The 20,847-nt window shown below is 37.5% G+C and overlaps 3 protein-coding genes across 26 annotated transcripts in view; 2 read left to right on the top strand and 1 right to left on the bottom strand.

Annotated features, from left to right (window-relative positions):
- Positions 1-485: 485 nt before the first annotated feature.
- On the top strand, positions 486-16,578 carry clptm1l (CLPTM1 like). 2 transcript variants are annotated; one of them, XM_052533480.1, is made up of 18 exons: positions 486-650; positions 749-937; positions 1,795-1,889; positions 2,006-2,195; positions 2,266-2,414; positions 2,550-2,628; positions 2,698-2,815; positions 12,299-12,393; positions 12,486-12,570; positions 13,977-14,080; positions 14,203-14,268; positions 14,352-14,402; positions 14,477-14,559; positions 14,653-14,687; positions 14,780-14,835; positions 14,918-14,962; positions 15,834-15,949; positions 16,033-16,578. In XM_052533480.1, exons 2-18 carry the CDS (start codon positions 773-775, stop codon positions 16,115-16,117), a joined length of 1,617 nt encoding a protein of 538 aa, XP_052389440.1. In that variant the 5' UTR covers positions 486-650; positions 749-772; the 3' UTR covers positions 16,118-16,578. The 2 variants fall into 2 exon arrangements, with proteins under 2 accessions (XP_052389440.1, XP_052389439.1); XM_052533479.1 differs by having other exon boundaries at positions 491-937.
- A 590-nt stretch (positions 16,579-17,168) lies between these two features.
- Positions 17,169-20,847, top strand: part of LOC127935318 (60S acidic ribosomal protein P1-like) — a 568,794-nt gene continuing 565,115 nt past the window's right edge. For 9 of the 10 annotated variants that reach the window (XM_052533091.1, XM_052533083.1, XM_052533088.1 and 6 more), the window contains exons 1-4: positions 17,169-17,379; positions 17,878-17,952; positions 19,595-19,706; positions 19,801-19,907. In XM_052533091.1, the coding sequence (XP_052389051.1) occupies positions 17,308-17,379; positions 17,878-17,952; positions 19,595-19,706; positions 19,801-19,883 (342 nt within the window). In that variant the 5' untranslated portion in view covers positions 17,169-17,307 and the 3' untranslated portion in view covers positions 19,884-19,907. The remainder of the gene's footprint in view (positions 17,380-17,877; positions 17,953-19,594; positions 19,707-19,800; positions 19,908-20,847) is intronic. The other variant, XM_052533081.1, reaches the window with a different exon arrangement.
- LOC127935309 (focal adhesion kinase 1-like) overlaps positions 20,776-20,847 on the bottom strand; it is an 85,897-nt gene continuing 85,825 nt past the window's right edge. For all 14 annotated transcript variants that reach the window (XM_052533054.1, XM_052533055.1, XM_052533059.1 and 11 more), the window contains one exon: positions 20,776-20,847. This exon is cut by the window's right edge and continues 854 nt beyond it. The gene's annotated coding sequence lies outside the window, so the exon portion shown is untranslated.

The raw sequence follows: 20,847 nt of genomic DNA, 5'->3' as shown, positions 1-20,847 counted from the left end.
GATACAAAACATTTAAAAGTCTTTATATCCACATTATTTATATATATATATATATATATATATATATATATATATATATATATATATATATATATATATATATATATATATATAGAAAAAAATTATAATTTTCTTTCATCACGAAACATTAAAACGTAAAATCATCATGAAACATAAAAATCCACATACAAAAGAAAGAAGAGAAATCTTAATCTGTAAAACAGCATTTAAGAGAAGGGAGGGAAAATAAATAAATAGATTAATAAATAAATGAATAAATAAATAAAAAATAAATAAATAAAAACAGTAATGATGATAATAATAAAAATATAAAAAACTAAACAATAGTTCAAATTATCTTCCTATCTCATTTTATTTGTTATTAATTTGCATTAGAGATTCTTTGAAAGATTTAATTTCTAATCAAAATAAATTAAATTTTGGCGAGCCTTTCTCAAATGTCAAAACAGCAAATAGAACACATCTGGCAACCCCGTGACAGGAAGCGGAACCCGGAAGTAAGCGCTCAATGAAGCGTTGCGTCCAAAGCGAATCGTGCGATCAATTAAAGGAATTAAACGCTCGCTTGATCACGAGGAGCCCTCGATGACTTCACACGGGACACCAGAGGATGCTGGAGTCTAACCCGGGTGAGATATCAGAGTACGATGCGGATGTGTGGAGTCACAGTGTCCGTGCATCAGGACTGAGTGATTGACAGCTCGTGCGTGTGCTCTGAATGAATCAGGACTGAGTGATTGACGCAGTCAGAATGTTTCCTAAGACCTCTCTGACGGGTCTGATCGTGGGGCTCTTCTTCCTCTACGTGCTGCACACATGCTGGGTCATGTTCGGGATCGTGTACACCAAACCCTGCGAGAAACCCCAAAGTGACAGCTGTATCTCTCCCTATCTGGCCGGAAACCCTCGACTGCAGGTGAGGAAGTCATGCACTCACTCTCGTGTGAACATTTATTTTCTTACTTCTTTTAAGATAATGCATGTATATATCGTACAGTAGCACACTGGAAGAGACCCCAGCTCTACCATTTAAATAAAAAAAGCCATCTGTATAGTTTCTTGTCTAAAGACCAGATTTATACTGTGAAACATTTTAGTTTCTAAGTTAATTATTAACTCGCTAAAGCACTGTACTAAATATTTATTTACTGATACACATTTCCTATTCATTATTCATAATTATATACTAAACTTATGTTTATTTTAGTTAAATTTTATTCATTAATACATTTTAATCCAATTTTATTTAACTTTTTATTTTAATCAAATTTTTTATTAATATTTATATGTTTATTTATTTATTAATTTATTGATAGATTTAATCCTACTGTTTTATTTATTAATCTATTTATTTTTAATATAATATATCTCAATGTAATTTTATTTTACATTTTTATTACATATATTTTATTATTATATTTTAATCTATTTTTATTTTAATATCATATGAATCTATTTATTAATCTATTTCATTTGTATATTTCTCATTTTTATTTATTAATCTTTTATTAAATTTTTTTTTATTTTTCAAATCTAATTTTAGTCATTTTTAACTTTATTTTAAAACTTAATATATTTTAATTCTATTTTATTCATTTTTTACATAATTTTTTTTTACACTGCTTTTCTCTAAACATTTCCACATTTCACGTGCATTAGCAGACATTTATTCAAATTATCTATTTGCATGGCATATGATCAACATTATGCAGTACAAATAAGAATGCATAGTAACAAATGCAACATCAGATCATTTGGACATGTGTTTAACAGCTCAGCATCTACACTGCGTTAAACCCCAATGCTGACGGAGGACACAGTCTGATCCATAGAGAGGAAGAGTTTGATGTCAACACCAGGTTTGAGAGGTAAAAGAGAATAGACCTAACTACACTTTTATCACAGTTACTCTGTATTTTTGTTCATCTGTGTCCATTAGAAGCAACTATCACATACCAGATTTGCTCTGTCACATGTTTTCAAGGTTAGTCAATGTGTCTTTACCGAAGAAGACCCGCAAAAACGGGACGCTGTATGCCATGGTGTTCCTGCATCTGGCAGGAGTCTCTCCGTGGCAGGATCCTCACCAGGTGCATCTAGTCACACAACTGACCACATACATGCTGCCCAAACCTCCGGAGATCAGCCTGATCACGGGCCAGGATGAGCCTCAGGTGAGCTGACGTCCATGTCCTCCTGTTTACACTACACAACACTACACAAACAAACCTGGTTTGTCCTCAGAAAACGGATCAGAAGAAGCAGAGTAGCGACTCTGAGCTGGACCGTCCCGTTTCTCACTGGCGTTCCCGTCTGACGGTGAACGTGGTGTCCGAAAACTTCCAGTTTGATCGAGAGGCCCTTCCTGGAGACGTGCACCGCTACATGAGAGTGTGAGTCCATCAGCTTCCTTTTATTACACTTGACCTCTGCAGTGGAGCCCTTCGGTCCATTAAGGGATAAAGCAGTGTACACATATACGTTTTTTAACTGGTGGTTTTCAACCAGCTCTATTTCCTGTCCTGCAGATATCAGAGCGGGAAGAAGATGATTTACCTGCCGCTGCTGTTTGTAGATGAGCTGAGCAACCGAGTGAAGGATTTAATGGTACTGCTCTGATTCTCTACTCTCCAGTGGTTTCAATGTGCAGCGAGTGTTAATGTGTTTGATCTGCAGGAGATCAACAGCAGCAGCACTGAGCTTCCTCTGACCATTTCATATGACTCCATCGCTCTCGGGAAGCTGCGCTTCTGGATACACATGCAGGACGCCGTCTATTCACTTCAGCAGTTTGGTAAGAATCTGCAGACTCCTGGGGAATTAACCTGAATTTGTCAAGGATAAATGACTTTAAATGTGTTTTTTTGTGTGTGTGTCTTTTTTTGGTTGTGATCGATACTTCTCTTATGCAGTATATACTCAAAACTTTAAGAGGAATTTAACCATAAAAAAGGCTAATTATTAAAAGCCATATCAAATGTATTAACAATGATTAATTATTAAGATTATTATATGTCTATCAAGTAATGTAGGCCATTTAATTTCAACAGTTTTGGATTGCTGTTAAAGAATTTATATAAAATGTATAATTTTAATTATAAATTATAAATTCCATCATATAAATTATATATATATATATATATATATATAAGACCCGAAACAACCTATGACCCCGGGTTTTTCACTGATGACGTGTCCAAGTAGCGCCAATAGGTGTATTCAAACACTAACCTACCTGGCACAGCCAGTAACCTCCAGGAAAGTCTGGATGACATGCACGAATAGAGTGGCGACGTCTGGAGAGACAGCAGACAGCTCGGAAAGACGGCAACCGGGGCAGGGAGGGCTAGCCCCGACCTGCAGCTCCTGAGAGGGAGCACCCACAACAAGCTACGAAGAACCCCACAGAAATATACCCCCAGGGATACCCGAGAGGGGGGGGGGGGGATGAGCATCCCAATCGGACGGAATTACCGATAACGACCCAAGCAAATGGACAACGGAATACGAGCGCAGTCTGTATTTGCGGCAAGGTCTGCAAAAACCTGAAGGGCCTGAAGATCCAGGCAAAGATGGCCTGCCTCAGGAGGGATCAAGTGAAGCTACGCTCAGGTACGGCAGCTGGGGCAGCAGTTAATGTCACGCCGGCTGCTGAACCTGGTGAGACGGAGGAGGAGCTGGGTCTGGAATCTCCCCACAGTACCCGGAACCTCTAAGCAACACAAATCCCCCCACCAAGCAGGAAATCGGAACACCGAAGGGTGAAGTGGCCTGCCGGAAACAATAAGGAGTGGCTTAAGCTGGACGAGGATGTAGACAAGTGCCTGGAATCCATCTCAAAGGGCAGTGTCGACCAGAAGCTCCAGACCATGTGTACCATCATTATGAGCATGGGAGCAGAGCGGTTTGATGTCGAGGAAAGAAGAGGATATAGGAATCCAGCGAAGCTCAACTGGCAAGAAGCCAAGATCAGTCAGCTGAGACAAGAACTAAAATCCCTGAGACGTCAGTTCAAGATGGCCAAGGAAGAAGAAAGGACTGCCTTGTCAGAACTCACAAACATCATAAGGAAGAGTCTCATCTCACTGAGGAGAGCCGAATGGCACCGAAGGAAGGGCAAGGAAAGGGCTCGGAAACGTAGTGCTTTCATTGGCAATCCCTTCAGCTTTATCAAGAAACTACTGGGCCAGAAGCGAAGTGGCCACCTCGCTTACCCTGGTAGAGGAGATCGACAACCATCTCCACGCCACTTTTAGTGACACCTTGAGGGACCATGACCTTGAACCTTGCAGGGATTTGGTGGCGCCACCTGAACCAGGGATTCAATTCGACAGTGCTGAACCCACGCTGAAAGAGGTGGAAGAAGCCGTTAGAGCGCCCAGGAGTACCTGGATGTCTGGAGCACACAGGGGTGGTGACACAGCTGATCCGAGAGGCTAAGGAGAGCAAAGGAGATCTGGCAACTCTCTGGCTTGACCTGGCAAATGCCTACGGGTCTATTCCACACGAGCTCGTTGAAACAGCACTGGTAAGACACCATGTTCCTGTCAAGATCCGCAACCTCATTATGGACTATTACAACAACTTCAGCGCACAAGTCTCTTCAGGCCAAGTAACATCCTCCTGGCATCAACTTGAAAAGGGGATAATCACTGGCTGCACAATCTCTGTATCTCTCTTCTCACTGGCCATGAACATGATTGTTAAGTCAGCTGAGGTGGAATGCAGAGGGCCCAAGTCTAAATCTGGGACCCGTCAACCTCCTCTAAGAGCCTTCATGGACGACTTAACAGTGATGACAACAAGGATGAGCTTCAAGCCTGCTAAGTCCAGGTCTCTGGTCCTAAGGAAGGGTAAAGTGTCTGACCATTTCCGCTTTGCCCTGGGAGAGACCATGATTCCATCAGTGACTGAAAAACCAGTCAAGAGCTTGGGGAAGTTCTTGATAGCTCCCTGAATGACTCAGCTGCCATAAAACAAACCAAGTGCGACCTGACTACCTGGCTACCAGCGATTGACAGATCTGGCCTCCCCGGAAAATTCAAAACCTGGATTTACCAGCACGGAGTCTGTGGTGTATTTTGCCGGTTCTCCCAAGGATCAAACTCAGTCAGGGATTTTTCTCTCAGAAGAAAAGACTTTATCTTAAGCAAAACAAAGTCGAGAGCTTGTTGCAAGAAGCTCTGTCGAATGCTAGGTTGCATCTCATGATATACCCTATACAGGGCGGTTCCACATGGTAAAACTTTTCCTTTAGATTACACTTTACCTAAGTCCCTAGGGAGGGGAGGTCGAGGTCCTTAATGTATGTCTAACCATATGTTATTCATTAGCCCTGTACATTCCTGCACGTAAGCATATTCCTTTCTATCCATTTCCCATAGGATTATAATGGAAAAACAACTAGCAACAAAAATGGCTAGATTCACATTGATTATTCTTGATTGATTAAAATCTTACTAATAAAAATCTTCCACATTCTCCCCTTTGAGACTTAATAAGTCTCACATTTGATTATTCTTATCCAGAGTGCTACTCCATAATCCAGTCATATTATTTACACTACCTAGTGACTAAATAAGTCACATTGTATTATCACCAGTGACTAGATTATGAAATTCCACTCTGAGGGATTACTGGACCAAACATCTCCCTCCTAATTTGACAAGGAGTGAGTAAAAGATCCAGTCTCCCTAACCCCTCTTTTAATAGTAAACATTGTTAAAAGCATGAATGTGCAATTGGTTCAGCATTTGCCTGGTTATCACAGTTTTGTATAAAAGGCGTAAAAATACATACACATACAAATACAAATCACATCACACATTGAATATCACAAGATTATAAGAGTTGATCTTCAGCTTAGATACCTTATGTATCAATTTCCCATTATTTTGATATCTTTGAATTTAATTTGCTTAACTGTGGCTTTGACTAGTGACCTCAATATAGGAAGTATACAGTAAAAGAGTAAATCTCCTGTCATTAATGCCATTCCTAAAAACTTTCCCTATTTAATTATAAACTATGCTCCACATGTTCCTAATTGTAAATCAAACCAGTCTTACATTTTATTATCTTTTCCAACATTTTCTTTATCACCATTCTTAGCCTTTTCAATTTGATCAGTTCTTCATTAAATGCTCCCTTCTATAAATACAGCATTGTCCCCCAAACATAACACATACTTTTCCTTCTTCAGTTTACAAATCTTGAGCTTTTCTATTTTGCTCCTTTCATTCTATTCTCCCTTCAAATCTTCCTACATCTATATTTCCCTTCTAATAACCTCCAAATTCTTGATCTGACATTACTTGACATTATCTTTCCACCTTTTCTTTTCTATTTGTTGGCTCACATCTGCCCCCAAGTATTTTGATCTCAGTAGCAGTCCCATCACGTCTCATTCCATCTTCACCAGGGAGACTCTTTGCGAGTCGTTGCAATGGTCTTTCCCTCGTTGGCAAGGGTGGGTCGTTACTAGCACGCCCTTCATCCCTCACTTCATGCTGTGTGGAGTTGTTGAAGCTGGTTAGTGTATTTTAAGGTTAGAGATGTGAACTCAGGTGTCACTCTGTAACTGATTTGCTGATTAATGCAAGGCTCTCTTGAGATCATTACTGCACCCTCACTGGTTCTCTTTGACGGAGCGAAGCATTCCTTGGCTTTACTGGAACTGCTGTCACCTGTAAATGGAAAACTTCAGAGTTTTTTGTTAGTGTTATCAAGCATGCTAATTTGTTCCTCTTGTTAGTCGTCCTTCATGGTGTGACCTGTGGAATTGTAATGTGGGTTGAGGGCTGTCTTGGCCCCTTTTTGAGTTTTCACAATTCCAGTGCTGTCTTTACTATTTTTTAATTCCTTTCAATTTTATTCTCAACAATTTGCTTATTTAGTTATCTTTTTATTTTGTAAACTGAGTTCCACTATATCACTGGATAATTTATCTAGGCCTATGTTGCTCAGTAGCATAGGCCTTTTGACCTGGAAAACACTCAACCCACTGCATTTATTTTAACAGTCAGAAAGATAATATTTCATCCTTTTGACACAATCAGCTCCTTCATGATATGCTGAAAAGAAAGTTAGATGTGGGGTGGACAGAGCAAGCTTGCTTTGCTCTGCCTTCCCATGTTATACGCTGCGCATGTGTGGCACTGTTTTTCTTTCTGCCACAACAAAGACCTAGGTACTGACCAGGAAACTTAACCAAATTCATCCATGGTCATTATTTTACTAGGCATAAGTTTGCCCTGTGGGCCCACATTCATATTTGTATACAGCTGTTTGGGCAAATTGATTGAATTGCCTCAATTGCCTCAGTGTCTCGTCAGACACTCTCTTTCATGCCATACAACACCATCATTCATACTTTTTCACTCATTCATACTTTTTCACACACTTTCACTCCCCCCCCCCTTTTTTTTTTTTTTTTTTTTTTTTTTTAATTGCCAAAAACTTTTGTTTTCTTTCTTTCCTTCCTTTTTCAAAATCTCATAGATTAATTTGTTTAGAATATTAGGCCTAGGCATTGGGCATTTGAGAGAGCCAATTATCATTTCTCAAATGTCAGGTGTTTGTCTAATTTAAAGTTTAGTCAAATACTTTTTTGTTATTGCTCATGAGCGACTCTGAGAAGAGGATTGGAGATCTCTGTAAATCTTGGATCCATGGCCATCTACATTTCCATTTTGTTATCCCCAGTGATGACAGTATATGTGATTACATGGTTTTGGATCTTTGGAATAATCTTTTATTCATTATTATTTTATTCAGTTTTACCTTAGAAAATTACCTTAAAACAAAATGGAGTGACCAATATTTCTATTTTTTCAAACATATATATTTTTTCTATTGTTCATCAAGATACCCTTTTTTATTCATTTATTTATTCTCTTCTTTCCCAAACTGCTCAGCATTGTTGTCAAGTATTCAGTTGTGCTTTTCCCCTAGTTGTTTTATGAAACTGTCTTACTATGCCCAATCCAGCTCCATGTTTATCTGATTGGTGCGGCAAGTACTCACTTCTGTCTGTCAAAATTATTTTTTCTTTAAGACATGAGGCTGGACTGGTACCTATTGAAAAGCAGATTGAGAGAGTTAGTTAAAACACAGAATTTAAGGAAGTGCTGTGAGACCAGTGAATAATCAAGATTAAAACATAGTAAATAAAATAATGAAATAAAATAATTTAAATGTGAAGCAGTCTCTGTGTGTTCATTGAATATGCAGGACCTGTGCACTGAAGGGATGGAAGTCCTACTGGTTAGATCATCAGCCTGGGCTGTTGTACTGGGTCGTCAGTCTGTGATGGCACTCAAAGACCTGATGTTGTGGCGTACGGTCTCCGTTGTTTTTCTGCTTCTTCTCAGTCTGGCTTCTGGTTGCTTTCTGTCAGAGTTTTGCATTTCATAATGTTCTTTTCAACCTCAGGAAAAGTCTCAAGTGAAAGATTCACCTTTTCCTGCTTTGATTCAGTCTTCTCCTTGCTGAAGTGTGTTCTTCTCTTTCAAGAGGGGAGGGGAACATCCATCAGCCCCTCCCTCGTCTTCTCTCTGCAGCTGTGTTTGCTGCTTTGCCATTCCTCGACAGACTCCAGTTCATTGCTTTCCTTTGTCAAGGCACTGTTCCAGAAATCATCTGAAAGTTCACTCAGAGACTGCATTAATCAAATGTACCTATGTAACTTCTGACCAAATTGTTTCTGAGCAGTCAGCTCTTTTTCTAATTTTCACTTTTCAACCTCTTCTTTCAGTGGTCCCTTAATAAAAACTAAATCATCTGGTTGAAAACAGCAGTTCTCTTATTCTTTGTTAGTTAAGCAAGTTCTTCATTGCAGGAAAATAGCAAGCATTTTTCTTCTTTGCAAAATGCAGAAATCAGCTACCTTTATTATCTAAATATACTGCAATAAAATAAAATAAACCTTCCTTTTATATCAGCATGACATGCATATGGTAAAATAAAGACTTCAATAATATTTTTTCTTCGATATTTGCATACATGATTCAGAATAATCTGGTATTTGTGAATTAATGTTTCCTAACCAACATAAAATAATTCCTATTGTTGTAAATAAAATAATTAAATTTAATTCTCTAAGCAACTAGTTCCCTTCCTATTGTAAAATACCTATAGCTTTTGAATCCAAATGTCTATTAACTTGGTCACCCAATCTTGCTTTCATTCCACATTGCACAAGTTATTTCTTTTATTTTTTACATTTACACAAGCCCAATCTCTGAAACTCTGTAATGGATTAACTTTCATACTGTCCCAGGGATAACAAGAAACAAATTTTAGATGTCTTCACGTATTAAAAAAGTTTTAAGCACGTGCATCTTTTAAATTCATCTATTAATAAAAGTTGTTCAATAATAAATGCATATCTTATTTTAATTAATTTATTATTATTTCTATATTCCACCATATCTGCCATTTCTATATTAGTCCATTTCTTGGAACATTTGTATTTATTTTTCTCTAAAACAACCTTCATACAGTTGACTTTATTGTTTTAGGGCTCCTGCATTCCTTTCTCAACACCAGTCTCTGTACCCTGATCACTCCCAAGTGATGGTCCAGGAGGGGAGAGCACCTCTTGCTCCACCCATGTAATACAACTTTACTGTGGAAACGTCCTCCTTTGTTCTCACTCGCACTACACTGGGCTCAGAAAATTTTCTCCCCTTTCACACAGACATCCTAAATGCAAAAATCTATTATAGATCTTGGTTCAAACTTTATTGATGCTATTTTCCTAAACCCATTCACACTTGCTACACTCTTTATTGAGCCAGAGTGCTTATTCTTGCATACTTTTTCCCTTTATCTAAGGGATAATCACACATTAATTGTCCTTTTATTATCAAGGCTCATAATACATTCATCCCCCTCAAGTGGATACTAGCTGCGTCCAACTCCACCCAGCCACCCTGAAGTGACAGTCCAAGAATGGTGCGCAACTTTTACCCACCCAACACAGAATTTATTTGTTCACCCATTCATTTAGTCCAGACACAGATACATTCACACAACAAAACACAGCTCTTCCTAGAGCTCGCTCTACCTAGAGCGTCCTTAAGGGCCCATCTATTCAGTCCTTCGAGAATTTCACTTATACATTCTCAAAGCGGTATCCATGGGACTTTTCCTCGCGATTCCTTAACTAATCTGCTTATCCGTTTATCACTGTCCTACCTGGCACAGCTATCCAATAAACACAGACCACAGCATGCCATGTCTTTCTGCCTACACCATATTTGTCTTAAATCGAGGTTGCCTTTCAAGGCCTTCCCATTAATAACCCAAATATGTGCATGCAGTTATTTCTTCTGGAGTAAAACCCCTTTTTCAATTTAGATATCATATTATTTTTCTAAATTTGGAAGAGCAGATTTTAAGTGTCCTTACCACTCAGAGCTGACCAGTCAACAACACACACTAATTATATAAGCAAAAATGCTTACCTTATTCTATGGTGGCCACCACGGTGTGTGTGTTGCTCATCAGTCAGCTCAAGAGCAGTCGTCCACTCTGCTCCTTTCCAGTCCCATCTGGGGTGCCAAATCTGTGGTGTATTTTGCCGGTTCTCCCAAGGATCAAACTCAGTCAGGGATTTTTCTCTCAGAAGAAAAGACTTTATCTTAAGCAAAACAAAGTCGAGAGCTTGTTGCAAGAAGCTCTGTCGAATGCTAGGTTGCATCTCATGATATACCCTATACAGGGCGGTTCCACATGGTAAAACTTTTCCTTTAGATTACACTTTACCTAAGTCCCTAGGGAGGGGAGGTCGAGGTCCTTAATGTATGTCTAACCATATGTTATTCATTAGCCCTGTACATTCCTGCACGTAAGCATATTCCTTTCTATCCATTTCCCATAGGATTATAATGGAAAAACAACTAGCAACAAAAATGGCTAGATTCACATTGATTATTCTTGATTGATTAAAATCTTACTAATAAAAATCTTCCACAAGTCTTGCCAAGAAAACTCTGGCCCCTGTTAGTCTACGAGGTACCAGTCTACCAGCCAGTTCCCCAGAAAATGGCTGGGGCTCCCTCGGTCCTTGAGCAGCATTGCCCTTTACGGCCATTCCACCAAGTTGCATCTTCCTTTGAGTGGACTATCAGAGGAGTTTAAAGTCACCTGCTCCAGAGACGTATTGATGTACAGGGACTCCAAAGACACAAAAGTCGCAGCAGCAGGAATCCCCGTGAAGACCGGGAGAAAGTGGCAGGCGCAAGAAGCCGTCACTAAAGCTGAGGCACGACTAAGGCACAAAACGTTGGTGGGCTCTGTGGCAATGGGACGGGCAGGTCTTGGTTGTTTACCCAAGCCATGTTACGATCTGGCTCGTGGAAAATAGAGGCGCAGACTGATTCAGGACGAGATACGAGCAGAGGTGGAGGAAGAACGCTACACCAAAATGTCCAGCATGTCCAAACAAGGAGCGTGGACCAGGTGGGAACATGCAGATCCACGCAGAATAACCTGGGCAGAGCTCTGGAAAGAAGAGCCATTTCAAATCAAGTTTCTTGTCCAATCCGTGTATGACGTCCTCCCAAGCCCAGCTAACCTGCACACCTCTCCAATGCTCGTGATTGGCAGCTTCAGGTTGACCTTGGAAGACAGCTTAAGTTCCCAGGCAACATCACAGCCACTTCTCTCCGCCCAGACATGGTGCTAACATCTGAGTCTACCAACCAAGTGGTTATCCTGGAACTAACTGTCCCCTGGGAAGACCGTATTGAAGAGGCCCATGAGCGCAAGAGGGCTAAGTACGCAGGGCTCAGCTCGGAGTGCCGGAACAACGGCCGGAAAACTCGCTGCGAGCCAGTCAAGGTCGGGTGCCGAGGCATCGCTGGCCACTCACTGCTGCGAACCCTCAAACTCCTTGTAGTGAAAGGACTGCAATTGAAAAAAGCCACCGCAAACATCTTAGAGGCCGCAGAGAGGGCTTCTCGGTGGCTGTGGATCCGTAGGGGGGATCCGTGGAGCAACATGCCACTTGGACACAAGCCGGGGACTGATCACCCCCGTTTGGGTCGCCCGGGTGAGGGTGTATGAAGATTAACCGGAAACACCTTTTTTTTATTAAATAATAATTAGAAATTAATAATTAATGCAATAAACCTTGAGTGTTTGAGGGTTTTGAACTTCTATTTCCATCATATAAATCAGTTCATTTTGTTAACTGTTTTAGACTGCTGAACACTTTAATATAGAAAATAAAAGAATAAAAGTCAAAAGGTTGTTTTTCTTTGCACTCTAGGCTTCACTGAAAAGGATGCTGATGAAATCAAGGGGATATTTGTGGACACCAATCTGTATTTCCTCGCTCTCACCTTCTTTGTGGCCGCCTTCCATGTGAGATTCATCAGATTTCTGAACGGTGTTCATGCTGCAGACACTGATGGAGTTCATATTTCACTTCATTCAAACATTTATGTGTTTTTCAGCTTTTGTTTGATTTTCTGGCTTTCAAAAATGACATCAGTTTCTGGAAACACAAGAAGAGCATGGTTGGGATGTCCAGTAAAGCAGGTCTGTCAACACTTTTCTAAAACTATATATAATTTTTTTAGAGTTAATTGGAGATTACTTTTAACAATTTCTCAGAAATCATGTTTTTTTCATTGTGCATTCCAGTTAATCTTAATCAAACTGCAGTTGGGTTATTTTAATTAGGTTAAAAAAATTACAAAAAATCCCAGCTGAAATTATAAAAATTATGATAAAACAAATAATAAAAATGAAAAACATATCAAAATTACTAAAATTAAAAATGCTAACAAATTCAAAATGAATCAAAAAAATATTTAAAATAACATGTCAATGATACTAAAATATCACTTTTAATTCATAAAAATTAATGATGATACTGATTGCAGCCTACTTTCAGTGTTATTCTACTGTTAACTTGTGAAATTTTCAGAAAATTATAGAAAATATAAATATGTGTGTAAGATACGAATATTTAATGTTTATATTTTATGATATATGTTATTATTTATTTTTAGGAATGCACAATATTATAGGACTGATAATGGAGTCAGCCGATAATGACTTTAAATGTAAATATAGGCATCAGCCGATATGAAAAATTATGCCGATATGTCTTGTCGTTAAGAGGAAAACTTAGACTGTTTATGATTAAATAAAGTAGTAATATGTCATAAAATAATGAGTGTGTTGATTTAAAGGTCAGAAGCTATAGCTTACATAAAAAAACGTATAAATTAATTTCATATATACTAATTTATTCATTAATGTGTACTATGCTTTATTTTTTAAACAAATCATAAGCTCTAAAAGATTTTCAGAATTTTTACAGCTCTTCTTCTTCAGACCATCTACAAATGTTAAATCTTAAAATAAAATCTCTGGGGAGAAAATGCAGCGATTGAGTTTATTTAGGTTATAGTTATTTTTGAAGCTTCAGTGTACTGTCAAAAAAAAACTTCATTGTTGTTTATTTAATTAAAACAAATAATTTATTGTTAAAAACTAACCAAAATTATATTTTGCTTAGAATTTTTGCACAGAAGAGACTTGAGGTTGCTTCCAAACAAAATTAAATATATCATTATCGGTATCGGCCAAAATGAGTTGAAAAATATTGGATATCGGCAAAAATCCAATATCGTGCATCCCTAATTTATGTATGTATGTGTGTATGTGTATATATATATATATATATATATATATATATATATATATATATATATATAGTGCATTATCCTCTAAATATATACAGTTTCATATGTAGCTTAATTTTTGTTCATAGTAGTTACAATACATTTTTATTTATAAATGTGAAAAATAATTAGATACGGTTGCATCACTTATTATAATATGAGCCAGATTGTTCAGTAAAATGTGTTTGCATGCATCAGATGATTGGATGTGTGTTGATGTGAAGTGTGTGTGTGTGTGTGTGTGTGTGTCAGTGCTGTGGAGGTGTTTCAGCACCATCGTGATCTTCCTGTATCTGCTGGATGAGCAGACCAGTCTGTTGGTTCTCCTTCCTGCGGGGATCGGCTCTCTGATCGAGGTACTGCCAGATTTCACTCATGCTTTTGTGTTGACTGTAGTTTCTGCTGCAGATCTATCTGGATCAAGTGGACAGAATGAGTACAAAACCACAGCTTTTGTCTTTTTGCTCTTGTTTTTCAGGTGTGGAAAGTGAAGAAGGCTTTTAAGATACACGTCGTATGGAGGGGCTTGACTCCCACGTTCCTGGTAAACTGTTGTGGTTTTTCTTCAGTAATTTTGTTAAAAGGGATTATTCTTTAACTCTGATTGGTTCCCGATCTATCCTTCAGTTTGGGAAGCTGGATGAATCTGAGAAACGAACAGAGGAGTATGACACGCTGGTGAGTTAAAGCTTCAGTCTTGTGATTATGATTTGATATCTGATGTTTGATTTGAATGTTGTTCCCCTGAGCAGGCGATGAAGTATCTGTCCTATCTGCTGTATCCTCTGTGTGTCGGGGGGGCGGTTTACTCACTTGTGTTCGTCAAATACAAAAGGTGAAGAGTCCTGAATATATTCAATGGCTATTAAACACTTTTTTACTGTTATCTAAAGCGCACAACTGATGAATGTTTGTTGTGTTTGAACAGCTGGTACTCCTGGATTATTAACAGTTTAGTCAATGGTAAGTTTCATTTTGTAGCTCTATCTGACTGATTGATTCATTTCGAAACATTGATGATGGAAATGTAATTGATCGTTGTTTTTCTCGGTCAGGGGTGTATGCCTTTGGATTCCTCTTTATGCTGCCTCAACTTTTTGTGAATTACAAGGTTTGTTCAGTCTTAAATACCTCTTGCATTCAGAATAATGAAATGATTTTTGATTTAATAATCAATGCATTTGTGTTAACAGCTGAAATCAGTCGCTCATCTGCCCTGGAAAGCCTTTATGTACAAGGTGAGAGAAACGATACTACATACGGGAAGCTCTCTGAGGCTGTTTGCATTGTTACTGCATCATATATACAGAGACAGTCTTTGTTTTGGCAGATAATACTGCTTTTAAAGTATCGACAAGGTTCTTAATTGGAGAAGAAGAAAGAAATTACCTTTTATAAATATATTTTTTAACAATTTTCCATATTTTTTATTTTGCATTATGCATGATTTTGAGTAATTTTTGTTTAATTAAAACAACATAAAGTCTAACAAATGAATAAAGTAATATGCCACATTAGTTATTATTATTTATAGTAATTATATTTATTTATTTTTCTTTTTATTTTACATTTTTTATTTAAACAAACTCTTATTTTATGCTAAAGGTATCAGATACGTTTGTTAGTTTTTCTATATAACAAATAAAATAATATATCACATTAGTTGTCAGCAAATTAATATATTTTTATTTGTTATTTTTTAAATGTTTTATTTTCTTTAAATATTTGTATTTATTTACATAGATTTTTTTTTTGCAACAGGTATCAGATATGTTTTTCTATATAACAAATATATTTAATAAAAATATTTATTTATTTATTTATTTATTTGCAACAGGTATCAGATACCTGTTATTTTTTTAATTTAACAGTTCTCCATATTATTTATATTAATTATTAAATATATGTGTTTTAATATTTATGTGTATGTACAGTATGTATGTATATATAACAAAAATCTATAATTTTAATAAAATAATTTCTAATATTCATTGTCTGATTTAATAAACTAATTCCTGACTACTAATATTGACAAAAAAAAATCCAGTTTGTATTTTAATAAATGAAGAGTGGTATCCTTATAATTTTGACTCTTATTTTTCTCGACAGGCTTTTAATACGTTTATCGATGACGTTTTTGCATTCATCATCACGATGCCCACGTCTCATCGGTTAGCGTGTTTCAGAGATGACCTGGTGTTCCTCGTATACCTCTATCAGAGATGGTGAGGATCCACAGTTAAACACTGATCCAGAGCTGATGTTTAAACTCATACAGATGTTTTATGTGATGCTGATGTTGTTTCAGGCTCTATCCGGTGGACAAAACCAGAGTGAACGAGTACGGCGTGTCTTACGATGAAAAGCCCAAAGGAAAATCCCATAAAGACTGACATCGTCACAACAGAACAGCTCGGCATTATCTTAAGATCAGTTCACGGATTCAATAACAAAAGACAAAACCACATTTGTCTGTCTGAGCTCAGTTGTGCTCTGCTAATCAGAGAAATGTAATTGTCTCTTCGACTGAGAGACGTGTGCAGCGTCCAGCAGTGCATACAGCTCCTCTATCTCTTTGAATTAAAGGATGAGGAGGAAAACCATGAACAGCTTGGTTTAATTTTACAGAATGTATTTGGATGGGACCTTTAATTCAGTCTCAAAAAGTGTTATGAAATACCATGTCACAAGGGTGCCAAAAGACCAGTTTCAGAATAATTATCAGATTTGTTGAATATGGATTAATTTGAGTAACATGACTGTTGGTTGTGTGTTCAGCGAGAATGATGTACATTTGTTTTTGTGTTTCATTCCATTAAAAGTGTTTCTGTTTCATCACAGAGACTTAATTAAACTGTTTGCGCCTTCTGCTGCCTTCATTTCTTTATGAAGCTTTTATGCTTTTCAATTGTTGATTTTTACAGCATTAAATGAACAACTATTGCCTACTAAACAATCAGTGTTATTTTAAAAAATAAGATTTTTTTAAAGATACATAAAACAAACAGATACGTGCATAAAACAAACAAACAAAAAAGTACATTTTACCAAGGTTTTTTTTCTTTTTTTTTATGGTGTATTTTGAAGTACCATCTAAATATTGTGATACAAACTATAGTAATTTTATTGTACCATAGTATTAACATCTAATGAAATTGCTTAAATGGACAGTTTTTTTTAAGTATTGAAAACAAAATCTTAAATTCATTCATATATTATTTTTCTCTTGTAAATTAAATACTATATATATATTTTTTATTATTATTATTTTTTTTTATTATTTTTAAATGTGTTTAAAAAAATGTATGCATCTAAACCACGTGCTCTCATAAACGCGCGGATATAACTGACAGAACAGACGAGCCAATCACAGCTTCAGGGCTCTACTATAGCCCCGCCCGTTGAAGTGACGCACAATACTATATAAGTCATCACCCCGCCCCTTTTGGGCCCTTTCCGTTCTCTGGTATCGCTGTGTTTGAGGTGCTCGGTCCTTCTCACGAAGCTAAGGCCTTTGAATCCGGCGACTAGCACCGTCAAATTTAGCCATCCACGTCTAAAACATTAACTTCCTTAAAGAACAATGGCATCTGTGTCCGAGCTGGCCTGTATTTACTCCGCGCTCATCCTCCATGACGATGAAGTTACGGTCACGGTGAGTGTGAGGGGTTTAACCCGCGGCACTGACATCCGGGACACCGGCACGATACTAAAGTGATTTTAAGTGATTTCCGTTTCTTAATAAGTTGGTTTGTTGCTTCGTGTAATTATTAGAATATAAATCTGATGTTTACATGTGAAAGTAAACTTTTGAAGTTGTGGTGGGGTAATCTACTACTACAAAGTTTTACCACCTGGTAACATCCCTGTACCATGGTAATGTCCCAGTGCTAACCTTACTCTAGTAATGTTCCGTTATTAATGCCCATTTGTTTGTTTAGGGTTTTTAAAGCTTGGTTTTTACATCTGGTACTATGGTATTCTTCCATGAGTAACATCATATGGCACCCTGTTATCTACCATGTGTTTTCTTTTTAACAGAGTAACGTTACTGTGTTATTAGCATCTTATACCATGACTGTACAATGGTAAGTTACATTGTTAGCAAAGCATCCATGCACTGCTGTTAATGGTCTCTGGTTGTGTTTTGCAGGATGACAAGCTGAACGCTCTGATCAAAGCCGCCGGTGTGACCATCGAGCCCTTCTGGCCCGGTCTCTTCGCTAAGGTGCGTTTATTTCCATCTGATGCATTCATAAAGGCAATGGAAGTGCCACAGTGTCATCTATCCAGTTAAACATCATACATAGTGCATCTTAACTCTGAGCTTTAAAGGTCCCATGGCATGAAGATTTCACATTATGATGTTATTTAACATTAATATGAGTTCCCCTAGCCTGATTATGGTCTCCCGGTGGCTAGAAATTTTGATAGGTGTAAACCAAGCTCTTGGTGTCCTGCTCTGCCTCTAAGAAAACAAGAGCTCAGACGGGCTGATCTTTAATTTTCCCCTTATGTTATAAGGGGAAAGGTTACCTTGCCTTTCTCTGCTTTGACCGCCCAAACATTTACATTTAATTCAGTGGCAATGTCAGCACAGGCGTTACAGACTTTTACGATATGGATTCGACAGCACTGCCACAAACAGTGAGTAACCGCGTTCATTAATGCCTGATCTGTGATCAGTAATTTCCGATGTGTAGCTAATTATTCAAGTTCAAACAGACTTACTTTCTAAATCGTTTAATACTGTTTATGCATCAGTGAATCAAGCCAGTGACTAACAATCAACTTCAATTTGTTTCTCTTAGTAGCATGAAACAAATCTGTCATTTAAATTGTGATTAAACTACAGAGAGAGATCAAAGAATGCTCCTTTTATATTATTCGGAGCTGTCAATCACAAATTGCGAGCATATCTGCACACTTGCGCAAACTGCCGTTATAATGGATGATGCTGTTATGCTGCACAACGAAGCTCTTACTTCATGTCGATATTGTGTTTGCTGTTAGTTGTGGTGAAAGCATTTTGTGAGAAACGCGTTGCAATGATGAGATCACTGCATTCACGCAATAAACAGACTCCGTCTACTCAGTGCTCATCACTGAAGCATTTCATGTGATGGGAAAGATCTACAAAATAATGCTATTAATGCTAATCAACACTTCCATGATTCATTAACCTTGACAGTTGTAATAGTGATAAAATATCCAAAAACAACTAGGCTGTTGTATATTTTGTCCAGCTGATCACTAACAATATCTCTAATGTTTTCAACTACTTGTAAATAATGAGAAAATCCCCAGTATAAATAGTGACACGGGGCAGTGCAGTCACCTGTCAATGACTTAAGTTTTCTTTGTTACCGCCTTTACTGACGTAAAAACCACATGACAAAAGTGTCGTGGACAAATGCGGAAATAGCTTCGTGACAAACTTCAACTAGAAAGAGATGCCGATCTCGCTTGTTTTACTTGACAGCTGAGTTGTTTTGATTCGTATCTTTACAGTAAACGTATGCTATTATAACGATCAACAAGATTAGTATCATGGGGGATACACGCCAAACGCGGGGCATCGCGTCTGATCCATAGTCTGATCACGTCTTTAAATTGACTTTGTATGTAATTTACTCGCGTAAACCGTTGAACTCGCGTTAAATCCATGATTTATCTTTCTGTCTGATTGATGGCCGTCAGCGGTTGGGTAGAAGACAACAAATCCCATCATTCCATGCTCCTCCTCCGCATCAAACCACGCAATTGTTATTGTTTTGGTAGTGCGCCCTCTAGTGGCAGGTCCTACAACCTGTACCTTTATGTGCTGAGTGTAGAAGTGTGTTGAGTCTGATGTCATTTCCTGTGCTCAGGCTCTGGCCAGCGTGGACATCGGCAGTCTGATCTGTAACGTTGGAGCCGGTGGAGGAGCCGCTCCGGCCGCCGCTGCTGCTGCTGCTGCTCCTGCAGGTGGAGACGCTCCAGGTGAGATTACGCTCTCGTTCAGATGATCCCACATGCGTTTGATTCATTCACTGAGGTTCAGAGAATCTGAACTCCGTTTCTGTTTTCATTACAGCCAAGCAGGAAGAGAAGAAAGAGGAGAAGAAAGAAGAGTCTGAGGAGTCCGATGACGACATGGGCTTCGGTCTGTTTGACTAAAGCAGCTCTTTTAATAAAAAAAAATGGACTGTCAATGCTGTGGGTGTGTGTCATTGAGCTTTTAGTTAACCAAAGTATCCACTATTCAAATATTTAGTTTCATATTTTTCCTGAAACCTAATGTGATGCTAATATAATTAACTTTCATTTGTTCAAGTTTAGATGAATATGAGCTAATAAAAATACTCATTTATTAACGTTAACTCAAAAATTGAACGTTAGTATTTAATGGATTTGGACCGAAGTCAAGAACTAAATGTTGACGTTAGTTCATAACTACAGCTGTTCAAAGATGAAGACTAATATATATATAGTGCGTTGTTAATGCATTTATAAATATTGTGTTATTAGCGTTTTCTTACATTCAAAACCATCGACCTTAAAAAGAGAAAATGCATCTTATGCTTATGTTTATAGGGAAAAAAGCTTACATTAGAAGTCTAAAAGTGTTTAGTCAGAAATATAAAAAAATTAATGTTATGGTCCATGTACTTTTAAAGGGACTCGTGAGATATCGAGAAACTACTTGTGATTTTCTTCAACATTTACATTGCATTGTGTACAAAAAATGGTAAAGGAATAAAAAAAAAAAAAGTTATAAAATGTATAAAAAACATAAATTTTTAAATAAAACATTAAAAAAATGTTCTTAAAAAATAAAACCCCTGATTTAGCCAGTACTTTTATCCAAAGCATGTTCAGTTTAATCATGATTTTGACGACTGGTCTCAGACAACCGTCATTTCAGAGTATGATCAGATTTTGTTTTTCAATTTACAAAAAAAAAATACATAAAACTCAACTCAGTCATAACCTTTTATAACTATCCCCGAAAAATCACAACCAAAGGGACTAATAAAAGTCCAGCAGAAATAAGACCGAAACCTTCAGATAATGATAACATTTTATTAGTTAAAAGATCTGTACAGATGCTTCTTCTTCCTGAGAATAATTTATATTAATG

The sequence above is a fragment of the Carassius gibelio genome, chromosome A19 (genome assembly GCF_023724105.1).
Source record: "Carassius gibelio isolate Cgi1373 ecotype wild population from Czech Republic chromosome A19, carGib1.2-hapl.c, whole genome shotgun sequence".
NCBI classification, from domain to species: Eukaryota; Metazoa; Chordata; class Actinopteri; order Cypriniformes; family Cyprinidae; genus Carassius; species Carassius gibelio.
This window is presented reverse-complemented; position numbering and strand designations above follow the sequence as displayed.